At 48.1% G+C, this 19,619-nt stretch overlaps 1 protein-coding gene and 2 long non-coding RNA genes across 3 annotated transcripts in view; 1 reads left to right on the plus strand and 2 right to left on the minus strand.

Moving 5' to 3' along the window:
* LOC131510735 (uncharacterized) overlaps nucleotides 1-19,619 on the plus strand; it is a 44,206-nt gene that overhangs the window by 18,399 nt on the left and 6,188 nt on the right. The window lies entirely within an intron of this gene.
* On the minus strand, nucleotides 629-14,082 carry LOC131510733 (uncharacterized). Its single transcript, XR_009261167.1, has 4 exons — nucleotides 13,944-14,082; nucleotides 5,451-5,564; nucleotides 3,106-3,401; nucleotides 629-1,059 (listed from the first exon to the last, which is right to left on the minus strand). It is a non-coding gene; the product is annotated as an uncharacterized LOC131510733 (long non-coding RNA).
* On the minus strand, nucleotides 5,842-11,242 carry LOC131510731 (uncharacterized). Its single transcript, XM_058728229.1, is given in 2 exon segments — nucleotides 5,842-7,347; nucleotides 8,800-11,242. Coding segments are annotated over 2 exon segments (2,547 nt in total). The 5' UTR covers nucleotides 11,101-11,242; the 3' UTR covers nucleotides 5,842-7,101.

Here is a 19,619-nt window from a genome sequence, read left to right on the forward strand (position 1 = left end):
ATTTAGCATACTAAGACAGCTGAAGTGGCATCACCAAGATGGTGAAGTAGGAGGCCCTAGCTTCTGTTTTCCCACAGAGATCTACGATTAGCCATCTACCCACAAACAAAAAGCTCTCTGGGATAGCTCAGGGGTCCACTTAGGAAACAACAGCAACACAGAGGGGAAGAAAACCCTGAGCATAAGTGCACACAAAGGGAAGGAAAAATATCTTAATTTTGCTTGCATCACTGGTCTTCCAGTTGGGTACTGCTCAGTGCCAAGCAGGAACACTCTGACCAGAAAGCATTTCCCTAACTGGAAAAGGGAGAGCAGGGTGACCAACCAGTTTCTCCAGGCTTTTGGGGCACCACACAAGGGACCTACTTCTGTTGCACTTCATTCAGACACTAGCAAACCTGAGATGTACAGAGAAGGCTAGGAACAAAAAAAGAAGAGCCTTGGCTACCAGTAACAGTCACACAGCAGGAGCGACATTGGTTCCAAGTGATTTGCTCTCCAGAGGACCCCAGCAGCTCTCTCAAACAACTGGCCAGCACAGTATCTGAAAACCCAAAGATATTCACATACTTGTGTAGAGAGACAGGTCCTGAAGGTGTGGTGATGAGAGAATTACAAAGCAGGGGGCTGAGACGCTCCAGGAGCCAAAGCATTGGTCCCCTGGCTCAAGCCTCTTTTATTTTTGCAAATTGTCTGATAACAGCAAGCCATTACAACATAGTATGTGGCATCTTGACAGGTTGTGCACCTGCAGTGTATTCCATACTGGGTCATGAGTACATCTGGTTCCAGACAAAACATTCTTATCCCCAGTCCTGGCCACTCATATGATGTCCTTCTGGAAAAAATGAGCAGTCCCGGCGGCCTTCCGTCCTGGGGATAAAACTGCTTTCGGTTCCTCGCTGCTCCATCCCTTTCCTTCAAGACATCCTTACGGTGCCTTCGGCTTCTTGTTCTCCAACATCTCCCCCTTTTTGTTTGTATACAATGGGCTGTAGGAGGACATTGTATAACCCGAGCTGTCGGTCCATTGATAGGCTCATCGTCCCTGGCACCAGACTGCACATGCAAAGATAAATATACTGCATATTAATACAAACAGAATAGCAGTAGAGAAACTAAAAATCCCAATATGCTCTATAGCATTTAATTTTCCCAATCCCTCTGATATGCTTTCTAAGATCTTAGAACCAGATAACATGTCCAGATTTGTTTTGGAAGTCTCCTATATCCCTGCTTGCAGATGTTAAATGTCCATGGACACGTTTGATTGTCTGAGCAAGTGTCTCTTAACCCCATTCCATGGAAATTTAGTGTTATTAAACAGCAATGGGGTTACACATTGGTGTAGTGTTCCAATAACATTTTAATGATCTTTGCCTTTGTAGGCTCACTAATTGATCCCCAGCAATATTACAGCCTGTTGTAGGTCTGCAATCCCACTGGACCATCTACTGTCAATGTCCTGCTGTGTCTTCCAAGGTGGTGCAATTTCTCATGCCGTTGTTGCACAAATTGTACCATCTGCACAGATTGGTGCAACGAGACAGCTGCAGTGGCTATGGTGGCAGTCACAGCAATAATGCCTATGAGAGCTGCAACAAGTATTCCAGCAAACCTTTGGGATCGATGAAGAACTCGCTGTAGAGCCTGGTCCATCAGATACATTTCTGGAGAATGTTGTCATGGTTGAGACATGCAAACCAGCAGCCACAGGCCAGTGCGTGCTCTAAGTAAATATAAGCTTTTGGATGACATAGTAAAGGGTATAGAATTAAGACAGGTGTATAATGAGCAGTTAACACAAGTTATAAGGGCCTCAGCATCATTCCAAACTATCTGTGCTTTTAATAGTACGTATGGCAAATGGACACAAGCCCATATGTACCGGGTACTATTGACCGTGAAGGATAGAGTAGAAACAGTGCTGGAGCTGTTTTTATTTTTATTTTTATTTTTTATTTATTTTTGGGACAGAGAGAGACAGAGCATGAACGGGGGAGGGGCAGAGAGAGGGAGACACAGAATCGGAAACGGGCTCCAGGCTCCGAGCCATCAGCCCAGAGCCTGACGCGGGGCTCGAACTCACGGACCGCGAGATCGTGACCTGGCTGAAGTCGGACGCTTAACCGACTGCGCCACCCAGGCGCCCCATGGAGCTGTTTTTATAATATGTGCCCTTGCAGGTATGTAAAGGGTGGAGGGCAGCAGTTCATTTCCATATCTGCTTTTGTAATGGTCCTTGTCGTAAATGAGGGCTGGGCGCAGAAAATCCCCCACCACGCCAAACGACTGAGTCATTAGCAGTGGTGCTGATAGTATGATTATGAACACACCATCGTAGATTTTGTAATAGTTTTTAAGGGGAACTGAGCCCAGAGGGCTCCAACCAACGATGCTTCCATAGGAAGTATTTACAAGAACTCACCCTATCTCCCCTCTACATGCTTCCCAAGTCACCCATTCATCCCATTCTGACAATGCACGAGTAGCACAAGACAGAAGCATTGGAGGAGTGTCATTAAGATTGGAGCCAATCTGGGGCTCCTGGGTGGCGCAGTCGGTTAAGCGTCCGACTTCAGCCAGGTCACAATCTCGCGCTCCGTGAGTTCGAGCCCCGCGTCAGGCTCTGGGCTGATGGCTCGGAGCCTGGAGCCTGCTTCCGATTCTGTGTCTCCCTCTCTCTCTGCCCCTCCCCCGTTCATGCTCTGTCTCTCTCTGTCCCAAAAATAAAAATAAAAAATGTTGAAAAAAAAAATTAAAAAAAAAAAAAAAAGATTGGAGCCAATCAGAGAATGGGCTGAGACTAAGAAAATAGGTTTGTGCTGGGCCCTGTTTTTAATAATAGATAGCCATGCTTGAGGCTTACTTTTGAGGCAGTGTTTCCTGTAACCAAAACATATAGGAGGACCTTCCGTCTCTATAGCATAATTATCCATAACAGTACCTTCTTCATTGGGCCTATGTGTTTCTCTGCTGTCAAATGGCCCAGGTGTCCATTCAGTGTCATTTGTATATACCGGCATGGGGGAGTTGTACCAATTTATGCCGATTGAGAGGTGGATGAGGGATATAAGCCCAGTAAATATAGTTATCAGTGCTTACCGTAGTAGTGATAACCGTGAGCATCGCAAGGAAAAGGTGAGCAGGAGTTTGTGGGCTGCGAGTCTGCATCAATATTATTTCAGCAGCATGCATCAACCTCTTAACTTGTCCCCGAGTAGGAGGCTAAGAGGTCCTAGTGCTCCTCAGGAGAGGGTGTGGTGCATTGGGCACAATTATTGGTTTCTCAATGGACATTCTGTGAAACTCTTTGGTGGGGTCATGTCGAACTGCGGTTGCTTGGATCAGCTCATGCCTGGGTTTCAACCGGTGACTGGGTAACCACTGGTAGCCTTGATCTGTAAAGACATAAGCATACCCTTTGCCCCACACAACAATTTCTCCCTTTTCCCAGTGTCCCTTCTCATCTTTCCAATATACTGGCTGGTAAACAGGGGTGACCTTTTTCTTGTACCAGTGTATCTCAGCAGAAGGACATGTATGGGGTCCTCATATGTCCAAGAAACTTAAAGTATATAAGGCCAGATGCAATTGTTCCCGTGGTGTAGGTCTAAGTCCTTCTTCTTCTCCCCCTTTTTGTTTAATTAGCATGTTTTTAAGTACCTGATGAGTATGTTCTGTGATCCCTTGACTGTGAGAGTTATAGGGAGTGCCAGTAAGATGAGTAATTTGTCAGGCTGCAAAGAAGTGGGCTACTTATGAGATACATATGCAGGGCCATTATCAGTTTTAATGTGTTGTGGGATACCTAGAATTGCAAAGGTTTCAAGAAAATGAGCACTAACATGCCTAGCCTTTTCTCCAGTATATGCCGTGGCCCAGATCTATCTGGAGAAGGTATCCACAGTAACATGCACATAAGAGAGCTTACCAAAACCAGGAATATGGGTAACATCAGATTGCCAAAGTTCATTTGCCTGTAGTCCACGAGGATTCACTCCAGAGGTATGTGGAGCCACAGTGAGGGGGTTGCAACAAGGACAGGCACTAACGACGTCTTTTGACTCAGCATGTGTTATAGTGTCTATGGGCAAGTCCTTGAGCATTAGTATGGTGAAGCATATGCTCCTGTTGTGCCATTTGTAAGGTGCCTTGTAATAAGTCATCAGCAACGGAATTTCCTAAGGATAACGGGCCAGGAAGGTTAGAATGACTGTGAATAGGAGTGATACATAACGGGCGTTGCCTATGCCATATTAATTCTTATAAATGCAAAAGCAGATGATGTAATTCATTTCGTGGCACAATATGTACAGTTTCAATATTTAGGACTGTGAACCATGCACATTGTGAATCTGTCACAATATCGAGGGAGGCAGGTACAAGATGCAACAATCCTATAATGGCTGCTAATTCAGCTTTTTCGGTAGATGTATAGGGTGTCTTCCAGGCCTTAGAGATAAGACCATGTATAGAAGCTCTATCATGACCATTTCCATCTGTAAAATATGTGTCAGCATCTGCTGAAGGCCACTCTCGAATTATCTTTGGCCAAATCCATGATGTAACCTTGAGAAATGACAAAATTTTTGTCCCTCGGACAGTGATTGTCTAATTTCCCTATGTAATCAGACAGAGCTATTTGTCATTGTATATTAGTTTGGTAAGCCATGTCAATTTGTTGATATGATAAGGGAATAATTATAGAGGAGGGATCGCTACCATTAAGCACACGTAATCAGGATCGGCTTCTCCAAATTACATTCCCAATTTTATCCAGATACATGGTAAGAATTTTAGAGTCCTTACTTGGTAAAAACAGCCATTCAATGATTCCCCCATCCTGCCTACGACCACAGTTGGAGAATGTGGTAGGAAAAATCAATAATTGAGGAGGAACATTAAGTCAAACACGAGTGAGCTGACAATTTTGAATATGATTTCCAATCCACTGTAATTCAGCTTCTGCCTCTTTTGTGAGGACCCTAGGGCTGTTAAGGTTGGGATCACGGGCTTATGTTTGGAAAGGATGAGATAAGGTATAAGTCGGGATTCCCAAAGCAGGTCGCAACCAATTTATATCTCCTTAGTAACCTCTGGAAATCATTTAAAGTTTTCAAATTATCTCAGCCAATCTGTACTTTTTGGGGAATGATGGTTGGCTTGTGAATTTTTGCATCAAGATAAAGAAAGGGATCTTGGGTTTGCACTTTTTTTTTGTTGTTGTTGTTGTTGTTGTTGTTGTTGTTGTTGTTGTTACTATTAGGCTGTATTTGGGTACAATAACCCAGCGGCCTGAAAAAGATCTTTTATCTGTGTAGGTGTTTCTGCAGCAAAAAGAATATCATCCATGTAATGGATAATCAACACCTGTGGGACCTGAATACATAATTGTGAAAGTGGCTGATTAACAAAATGCTGACACATAGTAGGGCTATTAAGCATACCTTGCAGAAGCCCTTTCCATGGATGGCATTGCACAGGAACCATGATTGTCTGAAGGTACAGAACAGGCAAATTTTTCTCTATCATCTGGCAGTAGAAGAACGGTGAAAAACAATCTTTTAAATCTATAATTAATGACCAGTTCTGAGGAATCATAGTAGGAGATGGGAGCCCAGGTTGCAAAGCAAAGGTCCCATAGATCGTATAACCTCGTTTACCTTCCTTAAGTCAGTCAACATTCTCCATTTCCCAGATTTTTTCTTTATCACACACACACACAAGAATTCCATGGACTGGTGGGCATTTCTACATGACCTGCATCCAATTGTTCTTGCACTAATTGTTCTGTTATTCCCAGAATTCGTGATCCCCAAAGACCACTAGGGAGCCGAGTCCGATGCAAAAGCAAAGAGCCTTTATTCGAGCTAGCTCGAGCTCAATCCCCTACCTGCACCAATGCAGTGGTGAGATACCAGGGAGAGAGAGCGAGTTTCAAAAGGACAAAGGTTTTATTGGGGCCTAGGGGCAGTTGGTGAGGTAATGGCTATGGCCTCAGCCGATTGGCTGGGGAAGGGGCTGAGTCCTATTAGGCAGGTGAGGGGGGGGTTACTCAAGGGGAGGAGGTGTGGTCAAGGTGAAGGACACAGAACAAGATGGAGTCAGCCGGCATAGGCCCGCCCTTTCATTCCCCCCTTGTCATGTAGCTTAGGGACCCAATCATGGGACCGGCTGCATTTATGGTGACAAGGGGAACAGAGTTTGGAGGTTTATGCAAAGTTCTGGGAACCAAGTGTCCCTGGGGTGGCTCTGGGACGTCTGATTAAGTATTGTCCCGAGCTTGTGTCTATGATCTGCCAGGTGATGTTTTGGGGGGTGTGGGGACTCCTGGCAGCATGAGCAATGACAAGCAGAGTTAACAGAGTTACCAATATTAGGTGGGTTGAATGCGCTGTAGCTTGAGCTTGAGTGGGTTGTGTTGGTCCCGACTGATGGCCCATCGCGTGATGACGTCCTTCCGGATCGAGGAGGGGTCTGCTGGCTGAGCGTGGGTGTGATGGACCCAGGTCGCGATGCCGTCTACCTTGAGAGCGGTGGGGGTTGTCAACACCACAATGTAGGGTCCCTTCCAGCACGGCTCGAGAGTCTCTCGGTGGTGCCTCTTGACGTAGACCCAGTCTCCCGGCCTGTACTGATGAGGTGTTGGGATCGGGCCAGCCTCGTAGATGGCACGGAGGCGTGGCCAAATGTCCTCGTGTGCCCTCTGGAGCCTGCTCAAGGAAAGAAAAAGTTCTTGATCTTTAAACTCAGCAATAAGTTCAGCTCGAAGGCTGGGAATAACAGGGAGTGGCCTGCCAAACATGATCTCGTAGGGAGTAAAACCCAGAGTGTAAGGAGTGTTTCTAACCCGGTAAAGGGCGTATGGTAGGAGAGTCACCCAGTCCCCGCCAGTCTCCATGGTTAATTTGGTAAGGATCTCTTTTAGGGTTCTATTCATTCTTTCTACCTGTCCTGAGCTCTGGGGCCTATAAGCACAATGTAATTTCCAGTTTGCCCCCACTGCCTTGGCTACTGCCTGTGTTACCTGCGAGATAAAAGGTGGTCCATTGTCTGATCCTACCATGGCAGGAAAACCATACCTGGGTAAGATGTCTTCTAGTAGCTTCTTAGCCACCGTCTGAGCTGTTTCATGCTTAGTTGGGTATGCCTCCACCCAGCCAGAGAAGGTGTCTGTAAATACTTTCCTGGTTTGACTTCAGTGAAGTCGACTTCCCATTGGGCTCCCCGTCTGGTGCCTCTGAGCCTGGTTCCTTTTTTATTTGATGTGGCTCTCGCGTTGGTGAGTTGGCAGGTCTTGCAGGCAGATACAACTTGCTCTATTTTGGTGTCCTGTTGGTGAATCTTGATTCCGGCATGTCGGATTAAGTCTTTTAATTTTCGGGCCCCCATGTGAGTAGACCGATGCATGTGCTCTAATATTGAGACTCCGAGCTGGTCTGGCAGCACGAACTCCTTGTTAGGTGTATACCACCATCCCTTTATCTCCTGGGCCATGGGGAGTTTCTTGATCCGCTGTAACTCCTCCTGGGAGTATTTGGGCTGGTCTGGTAAAATTGGGTCTCCGGGGTCCGGTAGTTGTATGGTCATGGTGGGGATTGAAGTAAGGGCTACTGCCTTGGCTGCCTGGTCAGCCTTTCGATTACCTCTAGCTACTGGGTTATCAGCTTTTTGGTGTCCTTGGCAGTGGATAATGGCTAGCTTGGCAGGAAGCCATAAGGCTGTAAGCAGGTTAAGTATCTCCTGCTTATTTTTTATAGTCTGTCCTTCTGCCATCAGTAACCCCCTCTCCTGATAAATTGCCCCATGAATATGAGCTGTGGCAAATGCATAACGGCTGTCTGTGTAGATGTTAAGCCATTTTCCAGCTCCCAGCATCAGCGCCTTGGTGAGGGCTATGAGCTCTGCTCGCTGGGCTGACGTTCCGGAGGGTAGAGCCTCCGCCCATACGGTGTCCGTTTCAGTGACCACCGCTGCACCCGCATACCTGCATCCGTCTCACACAAAGCTGCTGCCATCTGTGAACCAAGTAGCCTCGGCATCGGGGAGGGGCCAGTCGGTCAGGTCCGTCCAGAATCCATGTACTTGTTCCAGGATTCCCGCACAGTCATATAGTGGAGCACCTAGGTCAGGGTCGGGCAGTAGGGTTGCAGGATTGAGGGCTGCACTGGGGTGGAACCGCACTCGTGGAGGGTTGAGTAGGAGGCTCTGGTAATGAGTCACACGTGTGTTGCTCATCCATCTATCCGGAGGCTGTTTCAGGACCCCTTCAATGGCGTGTGGGGTCGTGATCCAGATCTCCTGTCCTAGGGTCAGTTTGTCTGCATCCGTGACTAGGAGTGCTGTTGCTGCAATAATTCTTAGGCATGGCAGCCAGCTGGCAGCCACTGGGTCTAGTTTCTTAGACAGGTAAGCCACTGGGCAGTTCCAGGGGCCTAAGGCTTGAGTTAGAACCCCTTTTGCTATTCCCTTATGTTCGTCTACAAAGAGGTGGAAGGGCTTCGTAATGTATGGTAGGCCCAGGGCTGGGGCACTTAGGAGGGCCTTTTTTAACTGATTAAAGGCAGTTTCTTCTTTTTCAGCCCATTTAAATGGTTTCCCCTCTTTGGTAGCTTCATATAGGGGCCTGGCGATCTCAGCAAAACCTGGAACCCAGAGGCGGCAGTAGCCGGCTGATCCTAGGAATTCCCTCACTTCTCTTCGGGAGGTGGGAGTAGGGATCTTTAGGACAGTTTCTTTTCTGGCATCTGATAACCGCCGCTGTCCATCCTCCAGGATATATCCCAGGTAACTTACCCTCTCCCTGCATATCTGAGCCTTCTTCGCGGATGCCTGATACCCTAAGGCCCCCAGGGTAGCCAGCAGGTCCTGGGTCCCTCGCTCACAGTCTTTGGCTGTGTCGGCAGCAATCAGGATGTCATCTACATACTGTAGGAGGGTGAGGCCAGGGTGCTCCCTTCTGTACTCACCCAGGTCCTTGTGTAGTGCCTCGTTGAAGATGGTGGGTGAATTTTTGAATCCCTGAGGTAGCTGTGTCTAGGTGAGTTGCCCACTATAGCCCTCCTCCGGATCATGCCACTCAAAGGCGAACAAGGGTTGGCTCTGGGGTGCCAGCGGCAGACTGAAGAAGGCGTCCTTTAAATCTAGTACAGTACACCAGACCCTGGAGGGCGCCAAGGAGCTCAAGAGAGTATATGGGTTGGGAACAGTTGGGTGTATGTCCGCGACCCTCTTATTTACTTCCCGGAGGTCTTGTACCGGTCAGTAGTCATTTGTGTGAGGCTTTCTGACCGGCAGTAATGGGGTGTTCCAGGCAGACTGGCAAGGAACTAGTACCCCTAGGCTTCGTAGTCTCCGGATGTGTGGCTGGATCCCCTTCCGGGCCTCCTGAGACATGGGGTATTGTTTGATCCTTACCGGACTCTCTCCTGGCTTGAGCTCTACCAGGACTGGGGTCCTGTGAGCGGCTAGTCCCATCCCCCCCGTCTCTGCCCAAACCGAGGGGAATTCTTGTAGCCATCTGTCTATATTATTCTCTCTCGGGAGCGCCTCCTGGTGGAGGAGGTATTCATCCTCCAGTTTCATGGTCAGGACCTGGATGGGGTGGCCCTTGCCATCGGTGACCTGAGGCCCCCCTTGTCTGAAAGTTATCTGAGCTCCAATCTTGGTCAGTAAGTCCCGTCCTAACAGCGGGTAGGGGCATTCTGGTATTACCATAAAGGAGTGGGATACCCGGCCCATTCCCAAATCTACTGTTCTTCGGGTAGTCCATGAATACTGGCTCATACCAGTTGCCCCTTGTACCCAGGACTTCTTGCTGGCTAGTTTTCCTTGTGGGGTGCGGAGGACCGAATGTTGTGCTCTGGTGTCGACAAGGAAGTCAACAGGGGTCCCCTCCACTTTGAGAGGTACCCTGGGTTCGGGGAGAGGGTCCGAACCCCGACTCCTCTAATCACTTAGTTCATCTAGCTCTAGGACTTTTACTCGATCAGTCTTGCTTCCCTTTCCGCCGGCCCTTTTTGGACAATCTCGGGCCCAGTGCCCTATCGCCTTGCAGTATGCGCACTGATCCCTCTGCAGCCTCTGCTTCCCCACCTTGGTGGTTCTTTTACCTTTTCTTGCGTCGTCTGCCAGCTGCCGGAGACGGCGGTCTCGTTCCTCGGGGAAGTCAGCAGTGGTAGCTAGTAGTATTCTGGCCAGGTCTCGAGTCTGCTTACTGCTGGCAGCCGCCGTAGCGTGAGACTGCTTGTCCTCAGGAGGCTCCCGGTTATTATATATCTTTTCGGCTACCACCAGTAAGTCCTGCAGACTTTTTTCTCCTAGTCTATCTATTTTCTGTAATTTTCTCCTAATGTCTATGGCCGATTGGTTTACAAAGGCCATGATAACAGCTGCCTTGCTTTCTGGAGCCTCTGGATCCATGGGGGTATAGGTACAGAATGCCTCCATGATCTGTTCTAAAAAGGCAGCCATAGATTCATCTTTTCCCTGTTGTACATTTCCTACCTTGGCCAAACTGGTTGGCTTTCTAGCAGCCATTCGGAGACCCCCCCCCCCCCCCATTAGAGTCTGGCGGTAGACCTGGAGCCTCTCCTTACCTTCTGCTGTGTTGAAATCCCACTGAGGCTGAGTTAAGGGGAAGGAGGCATCTATCTGAGCCTGGTTGGTGGTGGGATTCCCGTCTGTGCCCGGAACTAGTTTTTGGGCCCCATTGAGGATTCTTTCTCTTTCTTCAGTCGTGAATAGGACCTGCAAAAGCTGCTGGCAATCATCCCACATGGGCTGATGGGTAAAAAGAACAGAGTCTAATAAATCAATAAGCCCTGCCAGTTTCTTGGAAAACTTAGGATTCTGAGCTTTCCAATTGTAGAGGTCACTAGTGGCGAAAGGCCAATAGTGATGGGGCTGATTCCCCTCCGCGTCTGGGGGTCCGGTGGCTCGCAGGGGCAGAATAGTGGAGCTGGCGGCGGAGGTGGATTGCTCCCTCTGAGCCCTTTGTCTGGTAAAGGGCAGGCTTCCCACTGGAGCGTTTCCACCTCCCACTCTCGGAACAGCGTCTGCCTCCCCCGGAGGGGGAGGATGGTGTTCTTCCGGCATCCTAGAGGGGTTATACGGGGGAGGAAAAATTAATTCTTCTTCAGTACTCCCCTGTAGGACAGGGTAGAGGGGTGCTGAAGGCTGGGTAAGACTTTTCCTCTTCTCTGTCTCCTGCAAAGCAAGAATGGGTTTTGGCTCCAGAGAGAGCGGGGCTAGGAAGGGCTTAAGCCAAGAGGGTGGGTGTTCTACAAGGTCCTGCCAAGTGATAATGTAAGGGAGCTGATCAAGATGGCCCGTCTTAGGCTGAGAGACGATACTCCTGACTCGGTGGATGGTAGGGAGGTCGAAGGTCCCCTCTGGTGGCCATCCGACATTGAAAATTGGCCACTTGCTAGAACAAAAAAAACTGCAACCGACCCTTTCGGACTTCCACACTGAGGTTGTTAGCTCTTCCCCTCACATCCTTAAAGTGATCAATCATAATACTTAGAGGAGTAGTCTGAGTCTGTCCCGTAACGTCCGTCCAGTAAGTCCACAGAACAAAACAGAGAAACACAAAAACAAACAGAGGGCCCCTAGAAAGTCTTCCAAATCCATGGAAGCAAAACTGAGAGCTAGCTTAGACATTTGAGGGGATTCCACGTCCCTCCAAAGACGACGGCCTCACGCCGACCAGCGGGAGCGACCCGCCTCGTCTCAGACTTTTGAGGGGATTCCACGTCCCTCCAGAAGGGAGGATCGGAACGTCTTCCAAAACTCCTGGCCTGTGGTCCTCCAGTGCATCCACTTAGACCGTGTCGGGCACTACCAGAATTCCAGAAATGAGCTCACACAGAAAAGACAGAACAAACAGACACTAACCATGGCCAGTCAGGCTCTCCGGGTCAGGGGTCCCTCGGGGGTCTTGGGGATCCCGGATGAGCCCCCAAATGTTATGCCCAGAAGTGCTAATCATTACTAAAACTTCATCCTTAGAATCAGCTTCTATAATTCCTAAGTAGACATGAACTCCCTTGGACATAAGACTACTTCGTCCAATAAGAAGGCCAATGGACCCTGAAGAGGCCCGTAAATCCCAGTTTTAACCTTATAAATTCCCATGGAGGGTTTGAGGACCAGAGACTCTGGGGCAGGGATATCTAATGCAGCGCTCCCTCATGTGGCATGGAGAAGGTCATGGACAGATTTGCATGGTAAGTCCCGTAGCTCACAGGGTAATAACGTGGAATCTGATTCCCCGTATTATTTACATTCAGGCCCTGGTGGGGGGGGGGGTCGTTATCCCTGTCTCCCCCACCAAGATGGCAGGGGAGCTCCATTCTTATGGAATTTAGATCTACATTGATTTGCAAAATGATAGTCTTTATTGCATCCAGGGCATAACCCAGGAGGCTTAGAATTTCATTCTGGGGGCAAGGTAGATCATGGGAGTTGCTACAACTCAGCTGTCAGCAATCCCTTTTATAATGTCCCAATTTGCCACAGGAAAAATGCTAGGACTGTTCGTAAAGTCCAGGGGCTGCTGGCAGTGGCTATTCAAGGCACATTTTATAGACTTCTGAGCTGATATCTTGACAGGCCTTTATATAATCAGTTAAATCACCTCCTTGAGACTTCACTGGGTATAAAGCTTGTTGGCATTCCTTATTAGCATTACCAAAAGCCAGCAGCTGTAAGAGGAGATCCGGTAAGCCTGCCTGAGAGATGCTTTTTATAATAACATCCTTTAGCCCAGCAATAAAATCTACATAGGGCTCGTTAGCACTCTGTTTGACTTGAACAAAAGAGGGTGTAGCCTGTCCAGGGGTAGCTATTTTCTCCCAGGCATTCAGGCACCACAATCTAACTTGTATCACTGCTTGAACATCATACTGAAGCTGAACCTGTATGCCAAACCCTCGTCTGCTCCTGGTAAGTTGTTTTCCGGTAATGGGCACAGGAGGATTCAGGGCGGCATCATGCCGGGCCTGTATCTGTGCTTCTTCCTCCCACCAAGTCCTAAACTGCAAAAATTCAGAAGCGCTTAGGACAGTGCGGCCTAGGACCGCCCAGTCCCATGGAATGAGTCGCTCTGAATTGGCTAAACCAGACACCAATCCCAGCGTATAAGAGGAATTAACACTGTATTGCGTGCAAGCCTGTTTCAAGTCATTAATTACCTTAAAACCAAAAGGAACCAGATAAAATCATTGCCCTCCCTGAGGATATTTCTGATTAGGAGGAATTTGGGTAATGTTGACAGGATAAGCTGCAGGCATACTAGGTGTTAATTCAGTGTCCCCCGCAGCTTTAGTTTGTTGAAGCACCTGCATTAAGGGGGAAACGAATTGTGATACTATGAGTGGAGATACCAAGAAATGGTTTTTTTGAATAAGCAGAACACTTAGTTTCCTCAAAGGGATGGATGGGTTCAGGGCTGTGGGGCAATGAGGGAGGCAGGAGTACAGAAGCCTGAGCTGCGACTATCTCTGGGCCATGAACCTGGGACCTGTAGGTTTCTATTCCTCTGGTGGTGGGATACAGGCTCGGGCCCTGAGTCACTATCTACAAGCTCATGATCACTTTCAGCCAGTGAGGGGTTGTGATGACCAATGTCTCCTTCTTCCCCTGATTCTGACTGCAAGGGCTGCAAAGCCAGGGAACTTAAATTACATAAAGACCATAGGGAGAGAGGATGGCTTCTTGCTGATAAGCATGGCACAAAGCACATAAAACCAAGTTCCATTGTTTCTGATTCAAAGCATCTTTGCCAGAGGCATAAACCAGTAACAATGTTTCTTTACTAAGTATAACAAATCCTGAAATGCCGATCGTTTCACTTTTACCCCTGAGCTCTTTAATAAAGTCTGCAAGAGTTGAATATGTAAGTCATAACTAGATGGGGTGGAATCCCCTGTACTTACCCTGCAGAAATCCTGAAGGATGAGCTTCCCCGGCTCCAAAGTTTCCTTCGGTTCCGTGGGCCCTTCTTCAGTGGTGCTGCACACGTCCCCCTTCAGGTTCCCTGTTCAGGCACCAGCTGAAGAGAGGTCCTAAAGGTGAGACTCTCCAGGAGCCAAAGCATCGGTCTCCTGGCTCAAGCCTCTTTTATTTTTGCAAATTGATAACAGCAAGCACATATGACATAGTATGTGGCGTCTTGACAGGTCGTGTACCTGCAGTGTTTTCCATACTGGGTCATGAGTACATCTGGCACCAGACAAAACATTCTTATCTCCAGGCCTGGCACCCATATGATGTCCTTCTGGAGGGAGCGAGCAGTCCCGGCAGCTTTCTGTCCTGGGGATGAAACTGCTTTCGGTTCCTTGCTGCTCTGTCCCTCTCCTTCAGGACATTCTTATGGTGCCTCCCTCGGGCTTCTTGTTCTCCAACCTACTTGGACACCAGCCACCAGGATACCTCCCATGCCCTCCTCCGTGTACCTGCTGCAGCCTGGGATGCATGTTGCAGCCCATCTCAGGCCTCTGCAGCTGCTGAATACATGACACCTGCCCGTCCCCCCCCCCCCCCAACACACAGGTGCTAGCTCCAGCCGTGTCCTTCATGCTGCTGGCCTGATGCTTGTCCCAGGCCTCTGCTGCCATGTGCATGCCCCTGGTGATAGCCTGTAGCCACCCAAGTGCAGGCCATAGCAGACCCCTATAGCTGCTTGTGACCCAGATTCAGCCCTATCTCCAGTCACTAGCTTGCACCTCTGTGCTCACCTATAACTAGCCCCTCCAGCTGTGTACCTGCACCCCGCTAGCCTGACTCCTACTACCTGCATCCACTGCTGTGTACCAGACAGCCAGGACCCCCTTAGCTACTTGTGGTCTCAGCTTTGTCCCTGTCTCGTCACTGAGTTGTACCCCTGTGCTTACCTGCAGCTGGCCTTTCCAGCTATTCACCTGCACGCCCCCAGCCCATCTGTTTTCACTGCCTCCGGTGCCCTGCATACACCCCTGGAAAGACCCCCTACAGCCTCAAGAGTGTATGCTGACTGCCAGAACTCCTACAGCTACCAGTGCACCGGTGGCTGGCCAGACTTCCATCACTGCATGGGTGTCTGCAACCACTCCTGGGCACTACACAGGCCTCTGCAGCTGGACCCTCCTGCGGAGCGTGTGCATGCCCCAGACCCTGCCACCACTGCTCCCTGACCCAAGCTGCTGGACCAGGAGGGGCCATTGAGGTCCTCTACAGCCCTTACAGCCACTGTGAACCTCCTGCATTACTTTCCAAGGGCCACACAGCTATTGATGGTGTGGATCTCAGCAGCTTGAGCTGATGAGACATCATGTGCCTGCCTCACGCCCCCGACCCCTGATCCAAAGCTAGCACACGCTCCTGCTTGAAGGTCTTCCCCCTTTACTGCAGTTTGTCCAAGTCTAGAAGAGGTTATTGCTACAGGGATCAAAAAGAATGAGCGAAACATGCCCCCACCAAAGGAACACAGGAAACTTCTAAGAACTGACCCCAAAGAAATGGAGATACGTACATTTCCTAAAGAAGAATTCAAAGTAATTGTTTGAAAGATACTCAGAAATGATGGTTACCAGAGGGGAGGTGGCTGGGGTGAAATGGGTGATGGGGATCAAGGAGTGCCCTTGTGATGAGTACTGGGTGATGTACGGAATTGTTGAATCACTATATTGTACACCTGAAACTAATATAACACTGTATGCTAACTGGAATTAAAATAAAATCTTAAAAAAAAGAGATACTCAGAAAGCTACAAGTGAACACAAGTTACTGAAATCAGGAAAACAAATAGAAGGACAAAGTGAGAAATTCAACAAAGACAAAGCATAAAGAACTAGACAGAAGTTTTGGAGCTGAAGAATACAATGGCTGAAGAATTCAACAGAAATCTTCAACAGTAGACTGCGCAAAGCAAAAGAATGGCCAATCTTGAGGACAGATCATTTGAAATATTCAAAGAGAAAACAATGCGTAATAAAGGAAGCCTTCAGGATCTATGGGACACAACTAAAAAAAAAAAAAAAAACAAAACCATCTACACCTCACTGGAGTCCCAAAGGAGAAAAGAGGAAGAAAGAAGCAGAAAGCTTATTTTAAGACATAAACTGCTGTATGGGACGTCTGGGTGGCTCAGTCGGTTGAGCGACCGACTTCGGCTCAGGTCATGATCTCACAGTTTGTGAGTTTGAGCCCCATGTTGGGCTCTGTGCTGACAGCTCAGAGTCTGGAGCCTGCGTTGGATTCTGTGTCTCCCTGTCTCTCTGCCCCTCCCCCACTCATGCTCTGTCAAAAAGAAACATTAAAAAAATAAAAGAAATTGAAGAGGACATAAAGAAATGGAAAAACACTCCATGTTCATAGATTGGAAGAAAAAATCTTGTTAAAATGTCTGTACTAACCAGGGGCGCCTGGGTGGCTCAGTAGGTTGAGTGTCTGACTTTGGCTCAGGTCGTGATCTCGCGGACGTGGGTTTGAGCCTCGCGTCAGGCTCTGTGCTGACAGCTCAGAGCCTGGAACCTGCTTCGGATTCTGTGTCTCCCTCCCTCTCTGCCCCTCCCCTGCTCATGCTCTGTGTCTGTCTCAAAAATAAATAAACATTAAAAAAAATTTTTTTAAATAAAAAGAAATAAACTGCTGTAAGATAGCACCCTTGTTGCTGTAAGACACCCTTGTTTTTTCTCCTCTTCCTGCACCCCAGCCCCCTCCCCCAACACAAATCCAGCATCCATTCATTAACAAAAGTAGCTTGTAGGAGCTGGGGGGTCCAGCACCATATGCCAGGGGATCTGTGAGGCATCTCACTCACCTTTGCATCAGGTAACAGACAGACATACCGTGGTCCCAGCTGTGGTCCTTGCAGTGGCCCATTAACTTGCTGCAGTCCCTTTTAGCCATAGTCCAGGAGACCTTGGAAAACACGGACTTAGACAATCACCTATGTATGAGAGAACCTTCATGGAAGTCCAGATTTCTACAAGTGCCCCATTAGAGAGAAAAGAAAAAGTACTGAGTTAGAGTACCAAATCAGGAGTTCCAGGATTGGGGTAGGGTGTAGGGGGGTGGGAAGAGCTTGAAAGAATGGCAGAGGGGCGCCTGGGTGGCTCAGTCGGTTAAGCGTCCGACTTCAGCTCAGGTCACGATCTCATGGTCTGTGAGTTCGAGCCCCGAGTTGGGCTCTGGGCTGATGGCTCAGAGCCTGGAGCCTACCTCCGATTCTGTGTCTCCCTCTCTCTCTGCCCCTCCCCCGTTCATGCTCTGTCTCTCTCTGTCCCAAAAATAAAATAAAACGTTAAAAAAATTTTTTTAAAAATAAAAAAAAATAAAAAAATAAATAAAAAAAAAGAAAGAATGGCAGAAAGGAATCTCAGAATACATGAGGGGGACAGCTCCTACTCACTGTGTTGTGGAAACCATCAAGAAGTCCACTCAGGAGTCACTGGGTGGCCCACAGACACGACGAGTATTCTGTATTCCTCACCCTCACTGCCCCATTCCGTGGTCAGCTCCCTTTGCCTGCTTCTGAAGAGAGCAGTGAGAGTAATCTCTGGCAGACAGGGAGAGACTACAACTTTAGCAGCAGCAGGTAGTGTTACCTTTGGGAAAAGCAAGACCAGAGTCTGTTAGCACTTGGTCTGGTGCCTGGCAGGGTGGGGACAAAGCACACAAACATGAGAATTGTACCACAAGAGGCATGGAGCTGGCAGGACCCCAGAAGATCCGAGGAAGCCTCGATCTCTAGCTGGGCTGACAGGAGGTATTTCTCCCTGGAGGCAGTTAGCAAAAACTACAGGATGTAACTACATTTCATATGCAAAGACAGCAAGGAAAAACTTCAAAGAAACATGAAAACAATAAGGGAACATGACTCCACCGAATCCTACCAATAATATTCCAACAACCAAACTCAAAGGATTTACCTGGAGAAGAATTCAAAATAGCTGCTTTAAGGAAAATTAATGAGATAAAAGAAAACGCAGGGAGGGACCAAGATGGTACAAGAGCATGGAAGGTTTTTTTTGTGTGTCTCGTGTCCCTGAAATGCAGCCAGATCAACACTAAACCATCCTGCACACCTAGTAAACTGATTTGAGGATTAACAACCCACACCAGAGAACTCAACAGGTACATAGCATGGAGAGGTGAACTGGGGGAGAAGGCTGCAGAGGGCAGGGAGCTGTTTTTGCTTGTGGAGAGAGGATGGAGACAAGGAGGAGAGAATGGAAAGCATCCCCCCCCCCCAAAAGCAGCTGGAGAGAAAAGAAAAAGTATGCAAGGGACTGAACAAAAGGAGAAAGGAGAGGTTTTAAATTCCATAAAGACTCTACAAACAGGGGGAGCACAGAATCTGAAACTCTGCAGCTCTTTACCTGGCAGTGCTCGGGTGGGAAGGGCGAATCCCCAGGAGGAGAGAGTGAGGTCCTTAGGCCACATGGGAAGAGGCAGTTCCCCTCCAGGGGGGAAATTTGGTAGAGGCTGTGTGGCCACCCCACAGGCAAAGGTCCCAGCAGACTCCGGAGAACAGCCACATTTGCTGGTGCTGGAACAAGGATGTTAAGGTTGAAGCCTGGTGCCAGATGTTGTGATTTTCCATAATCCCTGAAATGCTGCTGCTACAAGATTGCATGAACTTTGGGGGGGGGGGCAGGCTGGCACCCAGCCACGGTCTCTGGGCATTGAGAGAAGCACGGTCCTGCGAATGTTCCTGGGTGTGGCCGGCACCCGGCCATTGCTTGGTGAGATCCTCCTGCAGGGGTCAGAACAGGTCAACACCACGGTCCCTCAGAAGTGAGGGGTTGGGAAACGGCCGCATCTGAGATAAAACTCAGCAGGGAGGTGCCACCTGCAGCCTGCTGGCTTGGTCATGGACAGTGCAGAAGTGGGGAGTGGATGGAAGCTGAAGACAGAGGAGGGGTGCATGATAGCTGATCGGGGAGACCAGAGTTCCGATACTAGAGACTGGGTAGCTGGGTGATGCCATTTTCACTCCTCCCACGCATGCGCATACACACCTACACACGCTACAACAGTCCACCCAGTAAGCTAAGCAGCGCCATCTAGTGGAGAATAGCTGTTACACTAAGCCCGCCCAACTGGGCCAACCTCGCTCTTCAGGAACACAAGTCTCTCTGCCTGCACAGTTTATGGACTATAAAGTGCTACATAGTCCAACTTCTAGGGGAAAATGATGTGATTTCAATCATACTTCAGTCTGTTTGCTGGTCCATCTATTCAATTTTTTTTCTGATTCTTGAATACAGACACAGAAACAAATTATCTCTATTTTTCATTTCTATTAAATATATGTCTTTAATTTTTTCTACTATATTTTTTATTTTTTTGTAAATTTTTAAATGCTATTTTTTTGCTTCCATTATTTCATTTTATTCTATTTCATTGTATTCATTTTTTCAAATTTCCAACAGTTTCCTTTTTTCTTTTTTATCTTTCTCTTTTTTTCTCTAATCTATCAACCTCCTTTCAAAAACAGACCAGAACACACCTAGGATCTAGCATCCTTTATTTGACTTTTTTGTGTTGTTTTTAATTTTAATTTTTTTCTGTTTCTTCCTTAAAAATGATGAAACAAAGGAATTTACCCCAAAAGAAAGAACAGGAAG

The sequence above is a fragment of the Neofelis nebulosa genome, chromosome 4 (genome assembly GCF_028018385.1).
Source record: "Neofelis nebulosa isolate mNeoNeb1 chromosome 4, mNeoNeb1.pri, whole genome shotgun sequence".
NCBI lineage: Eukaryota > Metazoa > Chordata > Mammalia > Carnivora > Felidae > Neofelis > Neofelis nebulosa.